This window comes from Nematostella vectensis, chromosome 3 (assembly GCF_932526225.1).
Source record: "Nematostella vectensis chromosome 3, jaNemVect1.1, whole genome shotgun sequence".
NCBI classification, from domain to species: Eukaryota; Metazoa; Cnidaria; class Anthozoa; order Actiniaria; family Edwardsiidae; genus Nematostella; species Nematostella vectensis.
This window is the reverse complement of record NC_064036.1, coordinates 19,451,034-19,469,674: the sequence shown is the minus strand read 5'-3', so window position 1 is coordinate 19,469,674 and position 18,641 is coordinate 19,451,034. Positions and strand designations below refer to the sequence as shown.

Sequence of the window (18,641 nt, the reverse complement as noted above, 5' to 3'; positions counted from 1 at the left end):
GAGTCTAAGCACACATTTCAGATGACCCCCGTGCCCGCATTCTAACTCGACGCTTGTTTCTTTTTGCACCTCCTCTAAACAAATCGGGCACAGGATGGGTTCTTCGGGACTACCCGACGGCGGTGGTGGCTGCTCTTCAGCCGTACGTTCAACTGTTCGTCTCTCCATTTTATTAAACTGTTCACGTCTTTAAACCGCTTTTCAATTTTTTTGACACCGCATACCAAAGCATGTCTCTCACGCCTACCCATCGAAACACTCTTCCAACATTTCCTTCTCTTGCTCATCAAGACACCAATCCCAAAACCTATCTGGATGCCAAGTCTTGGGTAAAAGTTCGTCCTCGAGACTCCTGAGAAACTTGCGTTTGTGGTGGTACTTGAACAGATCCTCGTGTATAGCGTCCCACCAAAGACCTCCACGGCATACCGCCACGGTCTTATCGAAACCACTCTCGCGCTCCCACACCTCGGCTTCTTCACCAAAGCCGCCCTCATATGCCTCCCACATTGGTTCCTCAAAGTCTGTCGCACCCCAACCCTTGCACAACTCGACGACGTCGGCGTGACCGTGCTCCGCCGCCAATAAAAGGGCCGAGTTGAAGTTCGTCGCGCCCCACTCTTTACACATCTTGACAATCCCGACGTGTCCTTCCGCAGCGGCGGTCGCCATGGACTCATCAAAGTCGGTGGCACCCAACTCCTTACACAATCTAACAACCTCAACGTGACCACACCCCGCTGCTTCAGACATAGCCCAGTCAAACTTCACAGCACCCCACTCTTTACACAGCCTGACGATTTCGATGTGTCCGCCCGCAGCGGCTGCCACCATGGGCCAGTCGAAGTCCGTCGCGCCCCACCCTTTCAAAAGCTTGACGATCTCCACGTGACCCTCACCCGCCGCGCCCTGTACAGCCTTGTTGAAGCTGGTGGCACCCCAATCTTTACACCGCTTGACGATCCCCACGTGCCCACCCTCCGCCGCGGCCTCCATGGCTGCACCAAAGCGCCTCGCCCCCCACTCTTTACACAATTCGACAATCTCAGTGTGTCCAGCACCCGCCGCGTACACTATGACCACATCGAAGTTTCTCGCCCCCAACTCCCTGCACCTCTTCAAGTACCCGGTGTCTCCACGCCTCGCAGCCTCCCACATTGACAATTCCGACATTATTTATTGTACCGCCTACGTCTTTAAACCATTTTTTCGAATTTTTTTTAGATGCGCCAATTTACATCTACTCCGGACTGATAGTTTTCTGGAAATCCTGATTTCTCTGGAAATCGGGAAATATCATACCACATCAGACGTGTCCAGGACTGTAGCCACTTCTTTCGCTTTCCTACTGATGGTTAACTCGGAGATGCCGGCTCTTTCGGAGAAATTTTTAAGCGTAATATCGATCTTTCTTTGCCGTATCCAGTAATAGGTTAAAGCGGCCGCAAAGGATTGTGGGCGAGCGCGATTCAACTTAGACGAGCGATTCTTAGTCCTGTAGTAAAGCCGAACTACCTCCTCCTTTTGTGCAAGAGAAGCCGAGAATTTACCCATCACATCGTGAATGTGATGCACAACGGTGGGAGACGCCCCGTGTAGTAAGTAATCTTTAGGTGCGTTAACACTAAAGATTTTTAGACCCTTAAGGCAGCTCTTCTTGCTCAATCCAAAAGTTTCCATCAAGGTTTTCGGTGTCTGACACTTACCGGACATCTTGTAGGCGTAGTAGATGCATGCAAAGACGATCGCCTTCCGTGGGTCGCCGCGAAAAATCTGGCCTTTCGTCACCTGAGTGTATATCTCATTAGCTTTGGCTACAATCACCCCACTAAAACCCATGTTTTCCACATCCTTGTCAATATTTCTATCCTCAGACCTACGTACCTGGACCCGACTTGGATTCGAAGACCGTCTGCCGCCGGAATCCTCGTAAAAACGCCATTCCCTCTCGTGCGCGATCACGCGCTGCATCTGTTCCCCGCACTCTAAGCAACTAGTGACCCCGTTTTCTGTGACTAGGTCGTCATGATTGCAAAGGGTGTTACTACTACCCTCGTCTCCCAAGGAGGCTCTATCAGTCTCGTATTTGGCGAGGGCTTGATCAAACAGTGCAAATTCCGACACGAGAATGGGGACGTTAATCCCGGGTACCGGCCCGTCGGGGATATTATATGGTGGTGGTGACTGATCTTCAACCATACGTTCAACCGTTTGTTCCTCCATTTTATTAAACTGTTCATGTCTTTAAGCCACTTTTCAAAAACTTTTTAGATGTGAAGCCGAGAGGCTAGCCTCTCGAGCTCCCTCGGGTGTGACGTGTGTGGTTGTTAAGACTTCCGAAGGGGTCCGCGTGGGGGCGGTGCGGTCTAAAGTCTCCGCACCACATTCGTGGACTAGTATCTTACCCATCTTTTTTCGTCATACCGTGGCATGGAGACTAACATTGCTGTAACACCAAGGACGATTGTGACGGCTCCGATCACAAACCCAACGGGGTCGAAGCTTTTGTATTCTGAGTCTTCATAGTAATCAGCGTTATAACAGCAGTGTTTAGGCTCCGCATCCGCAGTGTTACTCACATTCACCTCCGGCACCGAACAACCGCCGGCTGTAGCCGCACCGTTTTTAATCTTCACCTCCGTCTTTAATGTCATTTTATCTAGGGCCTCATACGTCTTTAGACCAGAATAGCCCCCCGAGCTCCCCTAGGTGCGACACGTGACAAAATGATTGACAGGTGGGTGTGGCTGCCACGTGACAAAATGATTGACAGGTGGGTGTGGTTGTCACGTGACAAAATGATCGACAGGTGGGTGTGGCTGTGTTCGCGCATGCGCAGGTGCGATCAAAAAAACTTTTGCGCGATCGATCAAATCTTGCGCCAGCTGCGCCAAAACACTACTACTGCCTCTATGCAGACGGCTGTATTTGTTACCGCACCATTAGATCACGAGAGGATTACAAAGAACTACAGCGCGACATATCGAGACACGTGTCCTGGGCTACCCAGTCCATGAGTTTCCAAGCAAACAAGTGTAACACGATACGCATCTCAAAGAAGACCAGAAACAATATCAACCACCCGTACTATCTGGATGGTGTGTCCCTAGACTTTTCAATGGAAATAAAGTATCTCGGAGTCACAAAAATTCACTAGTCAATTGAACCCCCCCCCCCCCCCCATGGTCCCGGGGCAGTGTGGGGTAAACGTGGGGGTTTAGAGCCCTTTTGAACAAGAATCTGTCCCGAGGGGGTGGGGGATTGAATGTTTTCGACTCTAAGAATTGTCCGCACCCTGGGGGCTTGGGGACAAGTGAATAGCCTCACAAATGTACTTTGCAGAAGTTATGTCAGTTACAGGTTTGAGACTCTTTTTCTTCTTTAGCAAGCAATTCCATGTATCAGCTTGTAGCAAGTTGCATGGCGAAATATGCGAAAACAAATATGAAAGAAAAAATATGAATATCAAATAAGATGATTCATTTTTTTCATTTATCAAAAAGAACCTGTCACCTACATAGTTATTGATAAATGTGGACTTTAAAAGCACACTAGCATACACACATTGGCACCAGTCGGGCCAAGACGGGACGCTAGCACAGTCTATTACCCGTGCAGTTCTGCAACCATGGACAGCTGTTTCGTCCTTATTAGGACTCGTCAGCATGGCATAGCCGGTGTGCCTCAGTTAAACTTCATCGGCAAAAAAACTGCAGGGCGACTTCGACTCGAACGAAGTGCTTTAAACCACAGCTTAGATCCATGTGGGATCTAGAGCTGCGACGGGCTAGCGTTATGTCAATTGTGCGGATCACGCATGCGACCTTTGCTAGTCTAAAACTCCATCGGATAGCCAAACTATCCTTGCAAGTATGTATACATAAATGTGGACTTTAAAAGCACACTAGCATACACACATTGGCACCAGTCGGGCCAAGACGGGACGCTAGCACAGTCTATTACCCGTGCAGTTCTGCAACCATGGACAGCTGTTTCGTCCTTATTAGGACTCGTCAGCATGGCATAGCCGGTGTGCCTCAGTTAAACTTCATCGGCAAAAAAACTGCAGGGCGACTTCGACTCGAACGAAGTGCTTTAAACCACAGCTTAGATCCATGTGGGATCTAGAGCTGCGACGGGCTAGCGTTATGTCAATTGTGCGGATCACGCATGCGACCTTTGCTAGTCTAAAACTCCATCGGATAGCCAAACTATCCTTGCAAGTATGTATACATAAATGTGAACTTTAAAAGCACACTAGCATACACACATTGGCACCAGTCGGGCCAAGACGGGACGCTAGCACAGTCTATTACCCGTGCAGTTCGGCAACCATGGACAGCTGTTTCGTCCTTATTAGGACTCGTCAGCATGGCATAGCCATTTACTCCCTAAGGTGTACTGGCTTTTTAATATAAAGGCTTATTACAGATGACTTGTTGTCTTAAATGTCGGGTAGTTGCCTACACCTATTGTCTACATTTCTTCCATTACTTTTGATTCAGTTGTTGACCAAAAAAAAAAAACTTCGGGAGGCCTGTGGTCCCAGTTATTGAATGATCATCCGCTGACATAAGACGTGGGCGCTCTTCCGTTTAAGCACCGTTTTAAGCATGGAAGACATTGTTGTGCGCCATGATTTTTCTTTAAACATCATGTAAACTGAAAAGTTACAACTCAGAGGACTATCTTTACTACCAGTAAAGTAAGTATATGCTTTTCTTATCACCCATGTGTTTGTTTGTAAGTAAAGTAACTCGAATCGACTATAATGAATATTGTGCAAAGTAAGCATTTAAAGTAAGCATGTAAAGCAGCGACAGGAAAAAAAATTGGCAAAATTGTAAGGAACCCTAAAGAATTGCAGTAATGGGCAACCTTGTTTGTTGGTTTAGTTGTACCCATTTATCACAGATCAGACACCGTGGCATTGTAATAAATAGAAGTATTTTATTTGAGATTATATTGCTGGAAACCTTTTATTAAGCTTAGAATTGCAAGCTTTTTATTTGTATCTTGGGGTTCATTTTGGGTACTGCTTGGGATTGTTTCAGATCCCAGGATCAGTTAGGGGACTTTTGGGGATCGTTTCAGGTCCTGGGATATTTCCAGGTCCCGTACAGAACCACAACGGAAAAAAGTAGAACTATTCAGGGATTATAATGCTTGTTTATTTAAAGATAATTAAAAATACAATTAAGTTTTTTTGCTGTTCACCCATTGATGAGTTTTAGTCAGACTAAAAAAACTCGTGAGAACCTCGTATCTCAACCTACTTTTAAGATTCTAGATTTCCAGTCGTTTCTGTTTGAGTTTACACCTTGATGGTTTTTTTATCTTTTTGTGTAGATGATTTATAGCTTGCTTCCCTTGTACACTATAGGTTTTATTATTTAGTGTGTTGTTTAGTGTGTAAAAATGTTCTTCTAAGGGCATGTTTTGTTTTTGTGACAATTTGCAATAAATTTGCGGAAAATACTATAAACATTTTCTTCTCTATATTACTTGATAGCTTAGAAGCTTTCAAAATATGCATTCTGTTTTGCAGAATATAGATGTGTTACTTTTTGTCTTGTAATATCGTTTCGCAATTATTTACAGGGTATACATATCTCGCATATCGAAAAAGTTTTTCGAAAAAGTTGGGTGACTCACACGCAAATGGGCACGACGCTCAGTGGAGGGTAGGAGGGTCCTATTTTGTATGGGAATGTCTAATGTTCATCCCCCACTTGTACAACTCTTGACATCACAAGCTATATGCAAATTAGATATTCGGATGTCACCGGTTTCAAATTGTCAAATGGGAAGTGAAAGTAAATATCTAACTGACGTGTCAGAAACGACTTTTGCATAGATTAACAATTCCTTCATAACAGCTTTCTTCCGTCTAATAGAGAAATTATCAACACCCTACACATCATCCTTGTTTCAACCAGATTGTGTTGGTTGTGCTGTATCTTTATATAGTATGTATCACAGTTATTAAATTTGTACTAAGAAAATAGAAGCTCTAAGATATGCATTTCTTAAAACTACAGCTTTTTCCCATCAAATATTTTGTCCATAAAAGATTTCCTACTTAGAATAGACCAAGCTAGTAAATATGAAAGCAAATGCCAACAACTCCGAAACAAATAATACAGTAAGAAAAGTTTAAAAGCATGTGCAGGGTAAATACCCTGTGTACCCCTTACTAACCGTATTTTGCCACCTTGCATTAAGTTTATTAATTTTTATAAACCCCCTAATCTTCAGCAAACCTCGACTACACCCCTGGCTTGCATCTGAAAAAGTGATTTGAATACAGTGGAACCTGGATTTTGCGATATGCCTCGGGAGAAAGAAAATGTATCGTAAAATCGAGGTATCGTTGCAAAGTGGTACCCGGTTTTACGATATAAAGGAAAATCTATTGTAAATATCATTGTAGTGAGGTCGTGTTAATTATCAACTTTCACAAAATAATAATATTGTAACTGTACTTTGTACTGTAAACTGTACTGAACGTAGACAAGTATTAAGTAATACTGTTGTATCGACGTCACAATTACGCTTGGGAGAACAGATTTGTATAGTTAAATCGAGAATATCGTTGTATCCAATATAGTTAAATCGAGGTAATTTCTATTATATTGTACTGTATTTTCGCAGGGAGAAAGGAACGCTATTGTCAAATTTAGGTTATCGTAAAATCCTGTATCTTAAAATCCAAGTTCCACTGTATAACTAAAGCAGAAATTGTTAAGTGGTTTTATGTATACGATTTTGCTCTCCATAATCCTCATTCCATCATGTCAGATGTGATCTTAAAGTGATTTAGGGTCTCCTATAATATGTTGTACATAATATGTAGTATGTGTACTGCGATTTTCATTTGGCTGTGTCTAGTAAGGCCATGTATCTCTGCTGTAGACATCGCCCAGGCATCCGAGTTGCCTAGTTCACCCTATACTTTGAAGTTCTTTTAATTAATTTGAGAGGAATAAGAAAATGAGGTTAGGGTAGTGAATGCCCCATCTCGCCCTGTATCATTGTGCCACTGTTTGCAAAAGGTGGCAATTTTTTTAAATATTTTTTCAACTGCACAGACAAAAAAAGGTATGTGGTTCACACTTGCTTCTGATTCATTTTCTACTATAATCATCTGGATCGAAAGTATGAGTAATTATAGAAAGGTAACACAAAGGGAATCCCCCCACTTATAGCAGGTTTCTGAAAACAACGACTTTCTCTATTATTTTCAGAAACCTATGATTTTTTCTGTGTGGCGAATTCTGATAGAAGCTTCAGGGGGATAAGCTAGTTAAAGGCCATATCAGTGCTCTCAGAGTGGCATACGTTCTGCCAAACAAACCTGAAAGTTCATGCTCTGACAAGTTCTGAAAAAGAAGACTTCTAAATACCATTATCACAATAGAATGGCTCCTATAGATTCTGGTAAGTGAAACTTATTATTAGATTGTGTATAAACTGTAAATTCTCGCCTCCAAAGAGAGGCGGTAACGATGGCTAATTATCCCGCTGGTTAGCGTTCCTTAATTTGTATTGCCTTGCATTGGATCCTTGACATATTTATCTGTCCTTTTTTAATAAACATGCTATTTGCGTTTTTTTCAGGGTCCTGTACGCATTTTATTTGAGCAGGTGTTCTCTGATACAATTGTATAAAGTATATGTTTTTACTTACCACTACAGATATAAATCTATATATGTATATATTTTTTAAAATAATCTTGTTAAAAAGGATATTCTTTTTATTTTTAAAACATATTACGATAGTGTTTTTTTTTCTCGATAGCCACCAAGTCAAAAGAATCGGAGGAGGGGCCTTCTGTATTGTGTACAATGAAGGGAACCGTCAATCTCTTCATCCAAGCCCTGCATAACCTACAATCGTCGCCTCAGAAAGCGCGAGATTATGTGAGTCAGATAAGTGATCGCATCGGCAAGCCCGAAGTTACGCCAGAACACTTTACTCCGCTTGTCGGTAAAATTCTTAGATATCTGCTCATGAAAAATAAGGGAATTCCCCGCACGCTGGCGCTTCGCCATGGATGTGTGTTTCAAGACGTCAGCATACTGGCAAATGTCCATCCATTCATCGAGTTTTTAACCTATGTGAGTGCTGTGGCCTTTGAGCTAGGGATGTATACTTGCGCGAAAACCATTTTGTTTCTCGCTCTTGACTCCATTGACAATGTACCTACGGACGGCAGTCCATCTTTTATTGTTTTAAAAGCTATATTGAAAAATAACATTGGTTGCGTGCTAATGATGAATGGTGATTGCCAAGTTGCGCGCAATTGGTTTGTCGAAGCAAAGCAGGATTTGCAAGAAGTTGAAGATTCGCCTACAAGGGAGATGCGCCATATCATATGTGCTAAAGACACTATGGAAACTACAATCACAATCAACTACGCACATTTGGAAATGATAATGGGCGAGTTTCAAAAGGCTTTGTCGACGTTTGAGAGTTTGTTTAAGAAGTCTGTGTCTGTATTAGAAAAAGAAATTGAACCTCGCATGCGAAAACAACACTTTTATAGGAAAGATTTATTTTATCATGATACTAAGGGCGACCCATCCGATTTCAAGACGTGTGCTAAATCAACATTTTCGGCCGAAGTTCTGAACATGTTTCCTAATTCTGATGCTATAATGATGCAAAAAGAACTGGAAAATAAACTCTTTCTTGCCCTTGCGGTTTTTACTAATTTAGCTAATGCCAATTATGCTATGTGCAAGTGGTGTCCTTGCGAGGATGCTATAAGACAATGTCTTAAAGGTCTAGACCTCCTACCAGTAAAGTTACCAAATGCTGAAGCTCTGTGGCGTCTTCGCCTTTGTTTGGTACTCCGCTCTCTTGGGAGATACGCAGAGGCTCAAGCGATTAATGAAAACTTTGTCATGACTCTCGAGAAAATGGAAGTGTTGCAGGACGAATTTCTCGCTGAAACATTCATTGTAGGGGCAACGGAAGAGACCATTCGCGCCCTTTGCAAAGAAGGGGAGTGGGCGAAGGGAGAGAAAATGCTAAGTCTGGTTTTCCAGGCTTGTGAAGCAGTCCTAGGTTCTGACCACACTACTTTACTTGGGTTAGCCTTTATTGCAGCATCGCTCTACCCTCTTAGCTATAAATTCCAAGATGTTCATCTGAAGTTTGAGACGATAGAGGACTTGTTAATACGTTCCCCTCTTGAACATCCGATGCTCCTGGAATTCTACGAAATGTCCAGCCGTAAACATGGACGGGAGGGATTTGTTGATAAAAGTATGCTACACCAAGAACAGGCAGAGTTCCTGCGAGAGAAATTCGGTCGTCAGAAAAATGCAGGTTGTCGTGGTTGCGGTATGTTCGGAGTCTGGGTAGACAATAATCATGTTCTCGAGATGTCCCGTGAAGATCTGATTGCATTCTACGGGACCCCAAAACACCCTGATGTCATTCTAAAGGACGTCATAGAATGCAAGTCTAGATTGATGAACAAGAAGTGCGCGGAAGCCGCCCGCACCATGTTGATACTAGACCAAGTAGAATCTACTAAGACAGCATTGTCAACTGTACAATGCTGTTCCCTCGAGAATGATCCGAATGTTCTAGCTATTACAGTAATTCTTTTGGCGATGGCTTTGTATTGTCAGTCTAAAGATGCTATATTCGCTCTGTTCACGATGTTTGAAGATCTACTATCAAGTGGTGGAGCACGCGTGAAATATATCAATACTAGTGGATTGTCACCAGCTTATGTTACCAAACGCGAGAGCTGCATCAACGATAAAAACGTCACTGTTTTTATCATCATACAGTACGATACCTCTAACAGCAAAACAGATGAGACGTTCCGGGTTTTCTATGAATTCATTGTCGATGACTCTAACACCCACAAATACCTCATCACATGTCGGACTTCGGACATCCCAGACGTTAACAAAGCGAATAAAGTAGTAGAGTATGTTATGAGTTTTATTAAGCTACTGTACTCACTTCCAAAGAATTCTCAGGACCCAGGATTGTATGTCCTTGACATTGTGCAGACATTACCAATCGCTGCACTATCTATTGTTATGTGTTACGCCTTGATGGGTAATCCAGGACAGCACTTGCTCTCTAAAAACGGCGTGGCGTTCGATCCAAGAACATCAGTCACCACTTGCGACTTTGCAGACGAATGGGAAGCTTCTTCCATTTACAGGATCCTTGTGCTCCGACTCAAACGTCAGAGACATGTGCAGGGAAACCTCCAAGATGATCATTCTGTGTTCCTATCTGCATCCCATACGAAGGGTATCGTGCAAGTCTTCCATATGGGCAGTTCGATCACTATAGCAACAGGGTGTCTAAAGAATCGCAATGATGATGAACCAGAGTGTGATGAAATCGATGCTCTGGAACACGTGGTCAGAGAGTGCATGAGTGATTTCGGTCACGTGCCAGTAGCGAGAGTAGAGAACGCGTTCCAAGTCCATATTGCGATAGTTTCAGAGCTTGGTGTATGTCGTACTGAAGGTTTCTACGAGGGATTGGAAAAGGAGTGTGCAAAACTGAGAGACGAAAAGGAAAGCCTGAAGGTAAGATAAGTGTATAAAAGGTAAGATCAGGATCTTTTTATCTGATTTTCGTTATGTGGTGCCCTATCAATTCCTGGTAACCGTAATGGGACCTTTTATTGCTCCAACGCTATTTCATGATATGGGATGACCTTGAGTCTTCTTTCAATAGCTTCCCTGCTCATGCGGAAGCAACACTAACACGCTATTATTTGCATCTTAACAAAGATTAACTTTGATCTCCAATATCTAACAATATGAATTTTCAGACTACTAGACACAACACGTGGATGTCGATAAGATATTCAATTATGGATACTAATTTAATAGAGATGTAACTACGCTAAGCGATTTGGCAAATGACGCACGAAGGAATGTTTTTTTTTTTGCTGTATGGAGGAAGATTTAAATTGTCCGCACTGCAATAATGAGGTCTCACAATGAAGGATGTAAGAGATCGCATCAAGTCAATGCTTGAAAATAGTTTGCTTACCGAAAGTGATTTTTAAACCAATCAGATCTCATCTGAAACTAGCATTTCTCTTTTCTGATGTACAAAATATTTTGCAGCTTGAGTAAGGAATCAGAAGAGGTTTTCAATAGACAAACATCTGTCCAGTCGTCTACCAGTATTTGTTGTAACAAAGAAGTGTATGAAATGTTTTTTTTTTAATGCATGGGTGATGAGCAATTTTAAACCCAATCAAATATTTGGCTGCATTAAAACGATGGGGTCCTTACTCGCTTGATCAAAAAGCTGTTTCCATAAGCAGCATTTTTCTCAAACAATGACAAAAACATAGTACAATCGTCGTACTGTTTTTTCTTTATTGTTGTGTTTACTTCACATGTTCAATTACAATTTCATGTCACCATGATCACCAACAAAAGTTTTTTTTTTCGTATAAAATAGATCTCACCTTTAATTCTCACACCCAATTAATCAAAAACCATATCAAAACAGAAAGTAAAACCTTGTTAAGTTTTGGGAATGATAAGGGATTATGTTCACCGTTAAAAATATTCCACAGGCTCTACTGAGGGATGAAAAGCGCGAATCTGCCGCAAAGCAATCAGATATCAAAATAGAAGAAGCCGTTTTGTTACTTCACCGAGCCACTGTGGCTGATAATGAGATACTTGGCAACCAAGAGCAGGAACTGCGCGTGTCTGCATGCCGGGATAGTGATGAGCACACAATCTTGGAGGATGGTTACACCCAGACGAACTCGCTCAGCATGGAGTATGATTCAGAAAGGCATCCTTATCAAGCTCCTGCAGACGAAATGGTCAATCCTAACACAGATGGTGGTAGTCGGGAGAACCCGGTAAGCTCATTAGGCTTGGGTTAGAGTCGTACAAAACGACTACTCCCTCCTAACAGATATAAGGGTAGTCGGGGGAACCCATTCAGCTCTGTATGTTTGGGTAAGACTCCCTCCTAACAGAGATGCGGGTAGTCAAGGGAACCTGGAAAGCTCATTATGCTTGGGCAAGACTCGTACAAAAGAACTTAGTCCTACTAACGGAGATGCGGGTAGTCGTGTGAATCCATCAAGCTCATTAGTAAGACTCGTACAAGGAACTTCTTCCTCCTAACAGAGATGTGGGTAGTCGGGAGAAGTTCATTAGGGTTGGATAAGATTCTACTCACTACATTTACCTGCAGTCATTTCCAAAAATATGCCTTTACGGTAGCATCATATTTTATCTAATGATTTGTTTTATTCACTTAATTGAAGCTTGAAGAAGATGAAGAAGTGTTGTGTAAATACGGAATGAAGTACTTTGAACTTGAGAAAACTAGACGCGATTTGCAAATGTTCCTAATTCCTGCCGAAGTAGAGAGAATGAGACAGCAAAGACGAGAGCACTCACAAGAGCAAACTGACCCAGCGTCCTCAACGCAATTACTTCACCCCAGTGCTTCGCAAAATGCTGAATCTCGAACAAGATCAACGTCAGAAGATCCACCCTGGCCGTCCCTCCCTCAAACAGCTACCAATCAAACGGACGCGACTGATCTGGTAGATGGAGTGCAGTCTGCAAGTACTCTATCTTTGAATGCTTCAGCTCCTGGGAAAGACATCAAGAAGGCAACATCTTTGAATAGCGACTATCAACACCAAGCCATAAACCTACGGTCAGGTCATGTTATTGGCGATGCCGTTATAAGGCCGCCGTTTAGTCATCTGTGCGAAGATGTAGTTGCAGACAGCGATATTGTACTGGACTATAAGAAGACTCAGATTTCAGATAATGATAAAGACGAATCAAATGACAAAGACAAAACGAAGACACCGCTAAAGCTCAGTAGAAAGAAGATGGACGTAGAAAACATTGATTTGGCCAAAACTGGTGAGCAGCCGAAGAGAGTAGGTCGTCAAATTGAAGTCAGCGAAATTAGTACCGACGAAAAGATCGAAAATATTAAGGCAGACAAGCAAGGAGACGAAATTGATAAAGATAGTAGAAAAGTGTATGAAAAAGACACCCAAGAATGCAATGGAAGCAATAGTAGAACGGGCAAAAGCGAGGCACTGGCTCTACACTACTTCATAGATGACAGTATAACAGACGATATGCTAGGTTACAGTGGGTCACTTGGGAAGACTAGAGATCATTCAAGCGAATCATCAAGTATGACTAGAGAGCAGACCTACGACAAGAATGCAAGAAATGGTTTCTCTTCAGATGTAAACAGTGCATCTAGTATTACTTCCAGGACAATCGACCCATATCCTACTGTACCAAAACCTGCCAAAGATTCTGCAGTGGTTTCAAGTGTATACAAGAGAACAGGCGCACGTCCTAAATCCCGTCCGTTGCCATGGTACCCGGGTATGAGTCAGAAACGTGAAATTCTTGCGCCTCCAGTACCAATGTACCATCACACTCAAACTTACTCGGGATTAAACAACCCTGCGGAATATTCAAAATCCCAAGGTTTGAAAGCTGATGAAGTAACAGGTTCATTCGGGCCTGTTGTGAGAAGCATGTCTGGGACATTCAATGCTGGGTATAACTCTAGTCTCTTAATGCCAGGAAGAGAAGGATGGAGCCATGGAAATGAGAGGTCGCTAGAGGCACTTGAGGAGACAATGTCGTCAGTTTGGAATACGTTGGAGAGTTTCGCGAAGGAAAGGGAGAGTTTGATGATTCTTGAAGAAGAGCACAGGAAACGTGAACGCGAGAGGGAAGAGGAACGTCGAAAAGATGTGCGTGAGCGTATGAAGCGCAGGGTCGAGGAGATCAGGGCTCAAAGACAACATGAAGCCGAACAGAAGGAGAGGGATCAACAAATAGAAAAGGAAAGTAAAGTGCGAGAACAGCAGCAGCTGCAAGAAGAGGGTAGGCAAAGAAAGCAACAACATGAGCAAGAGCAGCAACGTCAACAACACGAACTGCAGCAGCAACAAGCCGAGCAAAGACAGAGGGAAAGGTTTCAACAGCAGGGGCAACCACGGCAAAGCCAACAAAATGATCAGCAACAACAACAACAGCAAGGTGTTATCCAGGGACAACAGAGAGGACGTCAAAGACAACATCAAGGCCATCAAGGTCAACGCCAGCAGAGTACACAACAACAGCACAAGCAGCAACCACGGCAAAGTCTACAGAAAAAGGTAAAAACATTTGTACCAAGCTATGAGAAGTGCCCATCTCAAGTGACATCTGATGAATGGCCCTGTGAACACTACAAAAGAAGATGTCATGTGATGTTTCCATGCTGCCTTAAGTTCTTCCCATGTCATCGCTGCCACAACGAATCAAAGGAATGCAGGGAGTCTTCACGCAAGGCAAAAGATGCTATCCGCCTTATATGCCTCACCTGTCTACATGAGCAGGACATCACAGAAAAGAGCAACTCATGTCAGAGCTGCAAAGCTCCATTAGCCGAGTTTTTCTGTGGCATTTGCAAGCACTTCACCGGCAACGAGAAAAAGCCTTACCATTGTGATAAGTGTGGCATTTGCAGGATACACAAAGATCAGTCATTCCATTGTGAAGTCTGCAATGTTTGTTTGGACGTTAGACTGCAGGGGAAACACAAGTGTAGGGAAAATTCAGGACATGATGAATGCTGTATTTGTCTTGAGGTAAGAAGTTTTCCCTTTGTAACAGTAGATTAAAAAATAAGTGGTATTGCAATGAATGGGCAAGTTTTAATGAAATTTGTTTCAATTTTACAATGTGACTCTTGCTTATATGACTATCAAAAGAATAACAGATTTTTTAGAACTCCCATGGCTAAAAAGGTTTTATCATATTCCAAGTATTATTTCTTCTTCCCCAAGCCTGATAAGTTAAATGTTTGTTTAGAAAAGGTTCAGGTCCATAGATCCTCGCTATGTCTACTTGCTAAATGTTCTGTTATGAAAAGTAAATGGATGGAAATGTTGCCTTTGTAGGATGCCTTCACTGGTTGTCAAGTTCTTGCATGCTCACACAAGGTGCACCGGGACTGTGCCGTTGCCATGGTCCGCAATGGAGTGTAAGTATACTCTACTTTTATCATACACTCCCCCTTCCATACAATCAGATGTTTTCATTTAACAAACATAATCCCGATTCGATAACTTTAATTGGACCAAAGAAATCATGGATCTGCCACTGATTCAAATTTAATATGCACCAAGATTGTCTAAAGGATCAAGGATTTCAATACTCTGACCCTTTACAGTACAAGAAAACATAGAGTAAATAAGTATTTGTTGCTTCTTGAGTCATTACCAGATTTTGATCTTTGTTAAACTTTCAATTGTCGTTGTAAAATCATACAATTGCTTTTGACTAAACTTTTAGGGAAATTTGTGTTATAGATATTTTGTTTTCATATCTGGGTGCACCATATTAGTTAAATGTAAGATATTTTTGTGTTGGCTTTAGATCAGTCTTTTCAACCTCTTTGAGTCATGACGGAAAAACCTGGAAAATGTGCATTTCGAGATAGAGAAAGAAGACCATCGTTCGTTGTATTCCGAAATGATTTTCAAAACACAAATAACGTGAGGCCAAAATGCACATACCTCGATTTTGGATTTTCAATATTTTTTTTCCTTGATCATCCTTGCGCTGTGTATGGGCTCAGGGACGAAAAGATCAAATTTCAATGACACAAAAAAACACTTAAATTTAAAAAAGGCGCAATTGATATTTGTTTGCTATTACTCACTAAGTACTAAGAGAAATGTTCTGCCTTATTAGATGTGAAATGGGCTTATTTGAAGCGTCATGTCATGTTTTTTCCATCATGTCGACTTCTTTACCTATTGTCTTTTTTTCTTGTCCAGTCGCAACTGTCCTATCTGCAGACATCCTTTGTATACCACTACTTCGACAACCTCAACTGGCAATAATAGTGAGCGAAATGATAGCGGGCACAACGAAGACATTAACAGTGATGGAGCAGAACAGTGAGATAGAGTTTTAGCTCAACACAGTGAGCAAAAGGCAACTAGTTTGTTTGTTTGAAAGCTAGGGTTTAAGTTAAAAAAAACTTTTTTATACCTTTTGGGCATTTAAGGCTTTTTTTTGTTTATAATTGATGAAATAAAGTAAAATATAGCAAAAGACTTGAGGAACATGCTAAAGAGTACCTCCTCTGCTGCAACAACAAGAAAGTCCACAAATAGGTTTGCTTAAAACAGTAATAATTAATGATGCTTGCATAGTTTAAGACTTTAGGCAGTTATCCTTTACTAAAAGTAGTTGATATGATTAAACAGCCTGGTGTTGTGTCACGCTCTTATTGAGTGCACAGTTTTTGAACATCCGGTTTTTCCGAGTCCATTCCCTGAGTTGTGACAGTAAGTTACTCGGCTTCGCCCATCCAACGCGGCGCATAATGTGAACCAAAACACAATTTACGAGAAACAAAATACTTTAATTCTTTAATAAATAAACCAAGTATTAATATATGTGTCCCTTGATAGGCATAACATAAATAAAAATCGGAATGTAAATCAGGAAAAATGTAAACAATGAAAATATTACAACCGATTAAGCAATGTTTATAAGCAACTGGTCCTAGCATCATTTCTCGGCGTTAACCAAATCCATCGGAGTAAATGCCCTAGGAAGCAAATCCTTTATAAGCAACAGCTGGTAACTGTGATCTGTGGAACACATGTAGACCTCGATATCTAAACCGAACTCCGCGATGAACTGCCTGCACGCTCCACAAGGACCCGTGTACGCTGCGACATCCGTACAGACCGCAATGGCTTTAAAACCCCTAAATCCTTCACTCACAGCCTTCACTAAAGCAGTCCTTTCGGCGCATATTCCAATCCCATAGCTGGCGTTTTCCACGTTGCAGCCAGTGAAGATTCTATTATCGTTCGTGAGCACTGCTGAGCCAACTCGAAACTTACTGTACGGCGAGTAGGAGAATTCCTTTGCTTTGAAACACTGCTTTATCAAGTCTTGTATTTGCCCTGTCGCTTCACTCAGTTGTTGGATTTTACACTCGCCACTCATGTTTAATTTTGCTCTCAGATTTTCGAGGATATAAGTGGATTTCTTGTGACCGCTTGCGAAATATCGAAACTTTGAATTTGCTCTACGACGCGTAACGTGGCTGTGTTAGGTCACGTGACCTCTTTACGTTTGGAAATTTTGGAATGGTGTTATTATTGGAGCCTAGAATTGTTGGATCATTGACTTAAACTAAAGCGTTGAAAATTCCACAAATAGCTATAAACAAATAGCAGCTCTATGACCGAAAGGTGCCCGGGTCTCTTTATATATTTTTTGATAAATGCAGGTTATAAGGGATCTTTTATTCGATAACTATTTTAAGGCCATTGTATAAATCAACACAATGTTTAAAAAGTGTGTTGTAGCCTGTTTGAAACGGAGTAGTTGCGCTGACGTTTCTAGCGTTAGTTCTTAATCGGAAGAAAAATAGCAGACTAATTAATATATGGATCTGGCAATAAAAATATCTGGTTAATAAAGATGGTTTATTCTTGGGAGTTCACATTCCCACACTTGAAAAAAAAACGGTAAAATTTCGGACTAAAAACTAGGGACGATTTAATTTCGGACGTTTTCCTTAATAATTCTGTCATTCTCTAAGCGCGCAATGAGGTCTTGTTATCCCGCCGAGAGAGTAACCTTTGCTACACTCTTTTCATAAGAACGAGTTGAGGCTTGGCCGTTCTTATTTTTGTGACATTTCAAGGCTAAATATGTTCTTAACGACATTCTTAAATTTAGTGTATATAAGAATATAATACCCAATGAATGTATTAGGAGAATAACACTAATGATCAATATAGCGTTAATAAAGGTTATTACTATGAACACAATTTAATTCTGCATTTTAGAACGCATCAGGCCTAAAAAAGAAAAAAATCTGCTATCTGAGCCTCGGCATGTTCTTATTTCATGTTCTAAAAAATTGGTGAAATCTAAGGCTGGACGTTCTCATAAAAAAGGTTCTTATGTAAAAAAAAAGAGTGTTTTTAAGATGATGTTAATGAGAATTACGAGAATTGTGAAAGAGAAAAACAAATCAAGACCTGTCGGAAGAAAGTCGCATGCCTTACGAATATACACCGAATCAAGCTTAAAGCGACAATGTCGCCAGTTTACTTACGTCGACTGCAAAACAATCGCCGATGATTTTTAAAGGAAGCGCGAATTTCAAAATTGTAAAAGTTTGATAACCACCATCTACAATAAAAACACCAGAATATAAACTATCCAATAGCCTGTCGCTTGTTCAACGCTTGGAACATGTAGGTTACACTATTTAGATTTTGCTCGTCCTCGGCTACTCTGATATTTTGACTTTTGTTTACTGAAGTTACCATGGGATATATGTGTGCTCCATCAATAATCATCGATCACTTCCGTGGGAAGGCCTTTATGTTTTTTTGTTTGTTAACAGTGTGTTTGTTGAAGTTTTCATGGCATAGGTGTGGTCCATCTACCAATCGGCGATAGCTTTCGTGAGAAGGCCTTTGTGTTTGTTTGATTACAGTGTGTGTTCATCAAAGTTGCCATGGCATAGGTGTGGTCCATCTACCAATCAGCGATAGCTTTCGTGAGGAGGCCTTTGTGTTTGTTTGATTACAGTG

General features: G+C 41.6%; 4 protein-coding genes across 4 annotated transcripts; 1 reads left to right on the top strand and 3 right to left on the bottom strand.

The window, feature by feature from the left end:
- Positions 1–243: 243 nt before the first annotated feature.
- LOC125561136 (protein fem-1 homolog B-like) lies at positions 244–1,173 on the bottom strand. Its single transcript, XM_048724485.1, has one exon. It carries the CDS (start codon positions 1,171–1,173, stop codon positions 244–246), a length of 930 nt encoding a protein of 309 aa, XP_048580442.1.
- Positions 1,174–1,296: 123 nt separating this feature from the next.
- On the bottom strand, positions 1,297–2,223 carry LOC125561135 (transcription initiation factor IIB-like). The gene has a single exon (XM_048724484.1). It carries the CDS (start codon positions 2,221–2,223, stop codon positions 1,297–1,299), a length of 927 nt encoding a protein of 308 aa, XP_048580441.1.
- A 2,359-nt stretch (positions 2,224–4,582) lies between these two features.
- Positions 4,583–16,470, top strand: LOC5508988. The gene is made up of 7 exons (XM_032377836.2): positions 4,583–4,705; positions 7,248–7,440; positions 7,802–10,572; positions 11,583–11,879; positions 12,294–14,651; positions 14,964–15,046; positions 15,846–16,470. The coding sequence occupies exons 2-7, from the start codon at positions 7,422–7,424 to the stop codon at positions 15,970–15,972; spliced, it is 5,655 nt and encodes a 1,884-aa protein (XP_032233727.2). The 5' UTR covers positions 4,583–4,705; positions 7,248–7,421; the 3' UTR covers positions 15,973–16,470.
- On the bottom strand, positions 16,418–17,147 carry LOC5508984 (cytidine deaminase). The gene has a single exon (XM_001629525.3). It carries the CDS (start codon positions 17,032–17,034, stop codon positions 16,588–16,590), a length of 447 nt encoding a protein of 148 aa, XP_001629575.1. The 5' UTR covers positions 17,035–17,147; the 3' UTR covers positions 16,418–16,587.
- Between the last annotated feature and the right edge of the window lie 1,494 nt (positions 17,148–18,641).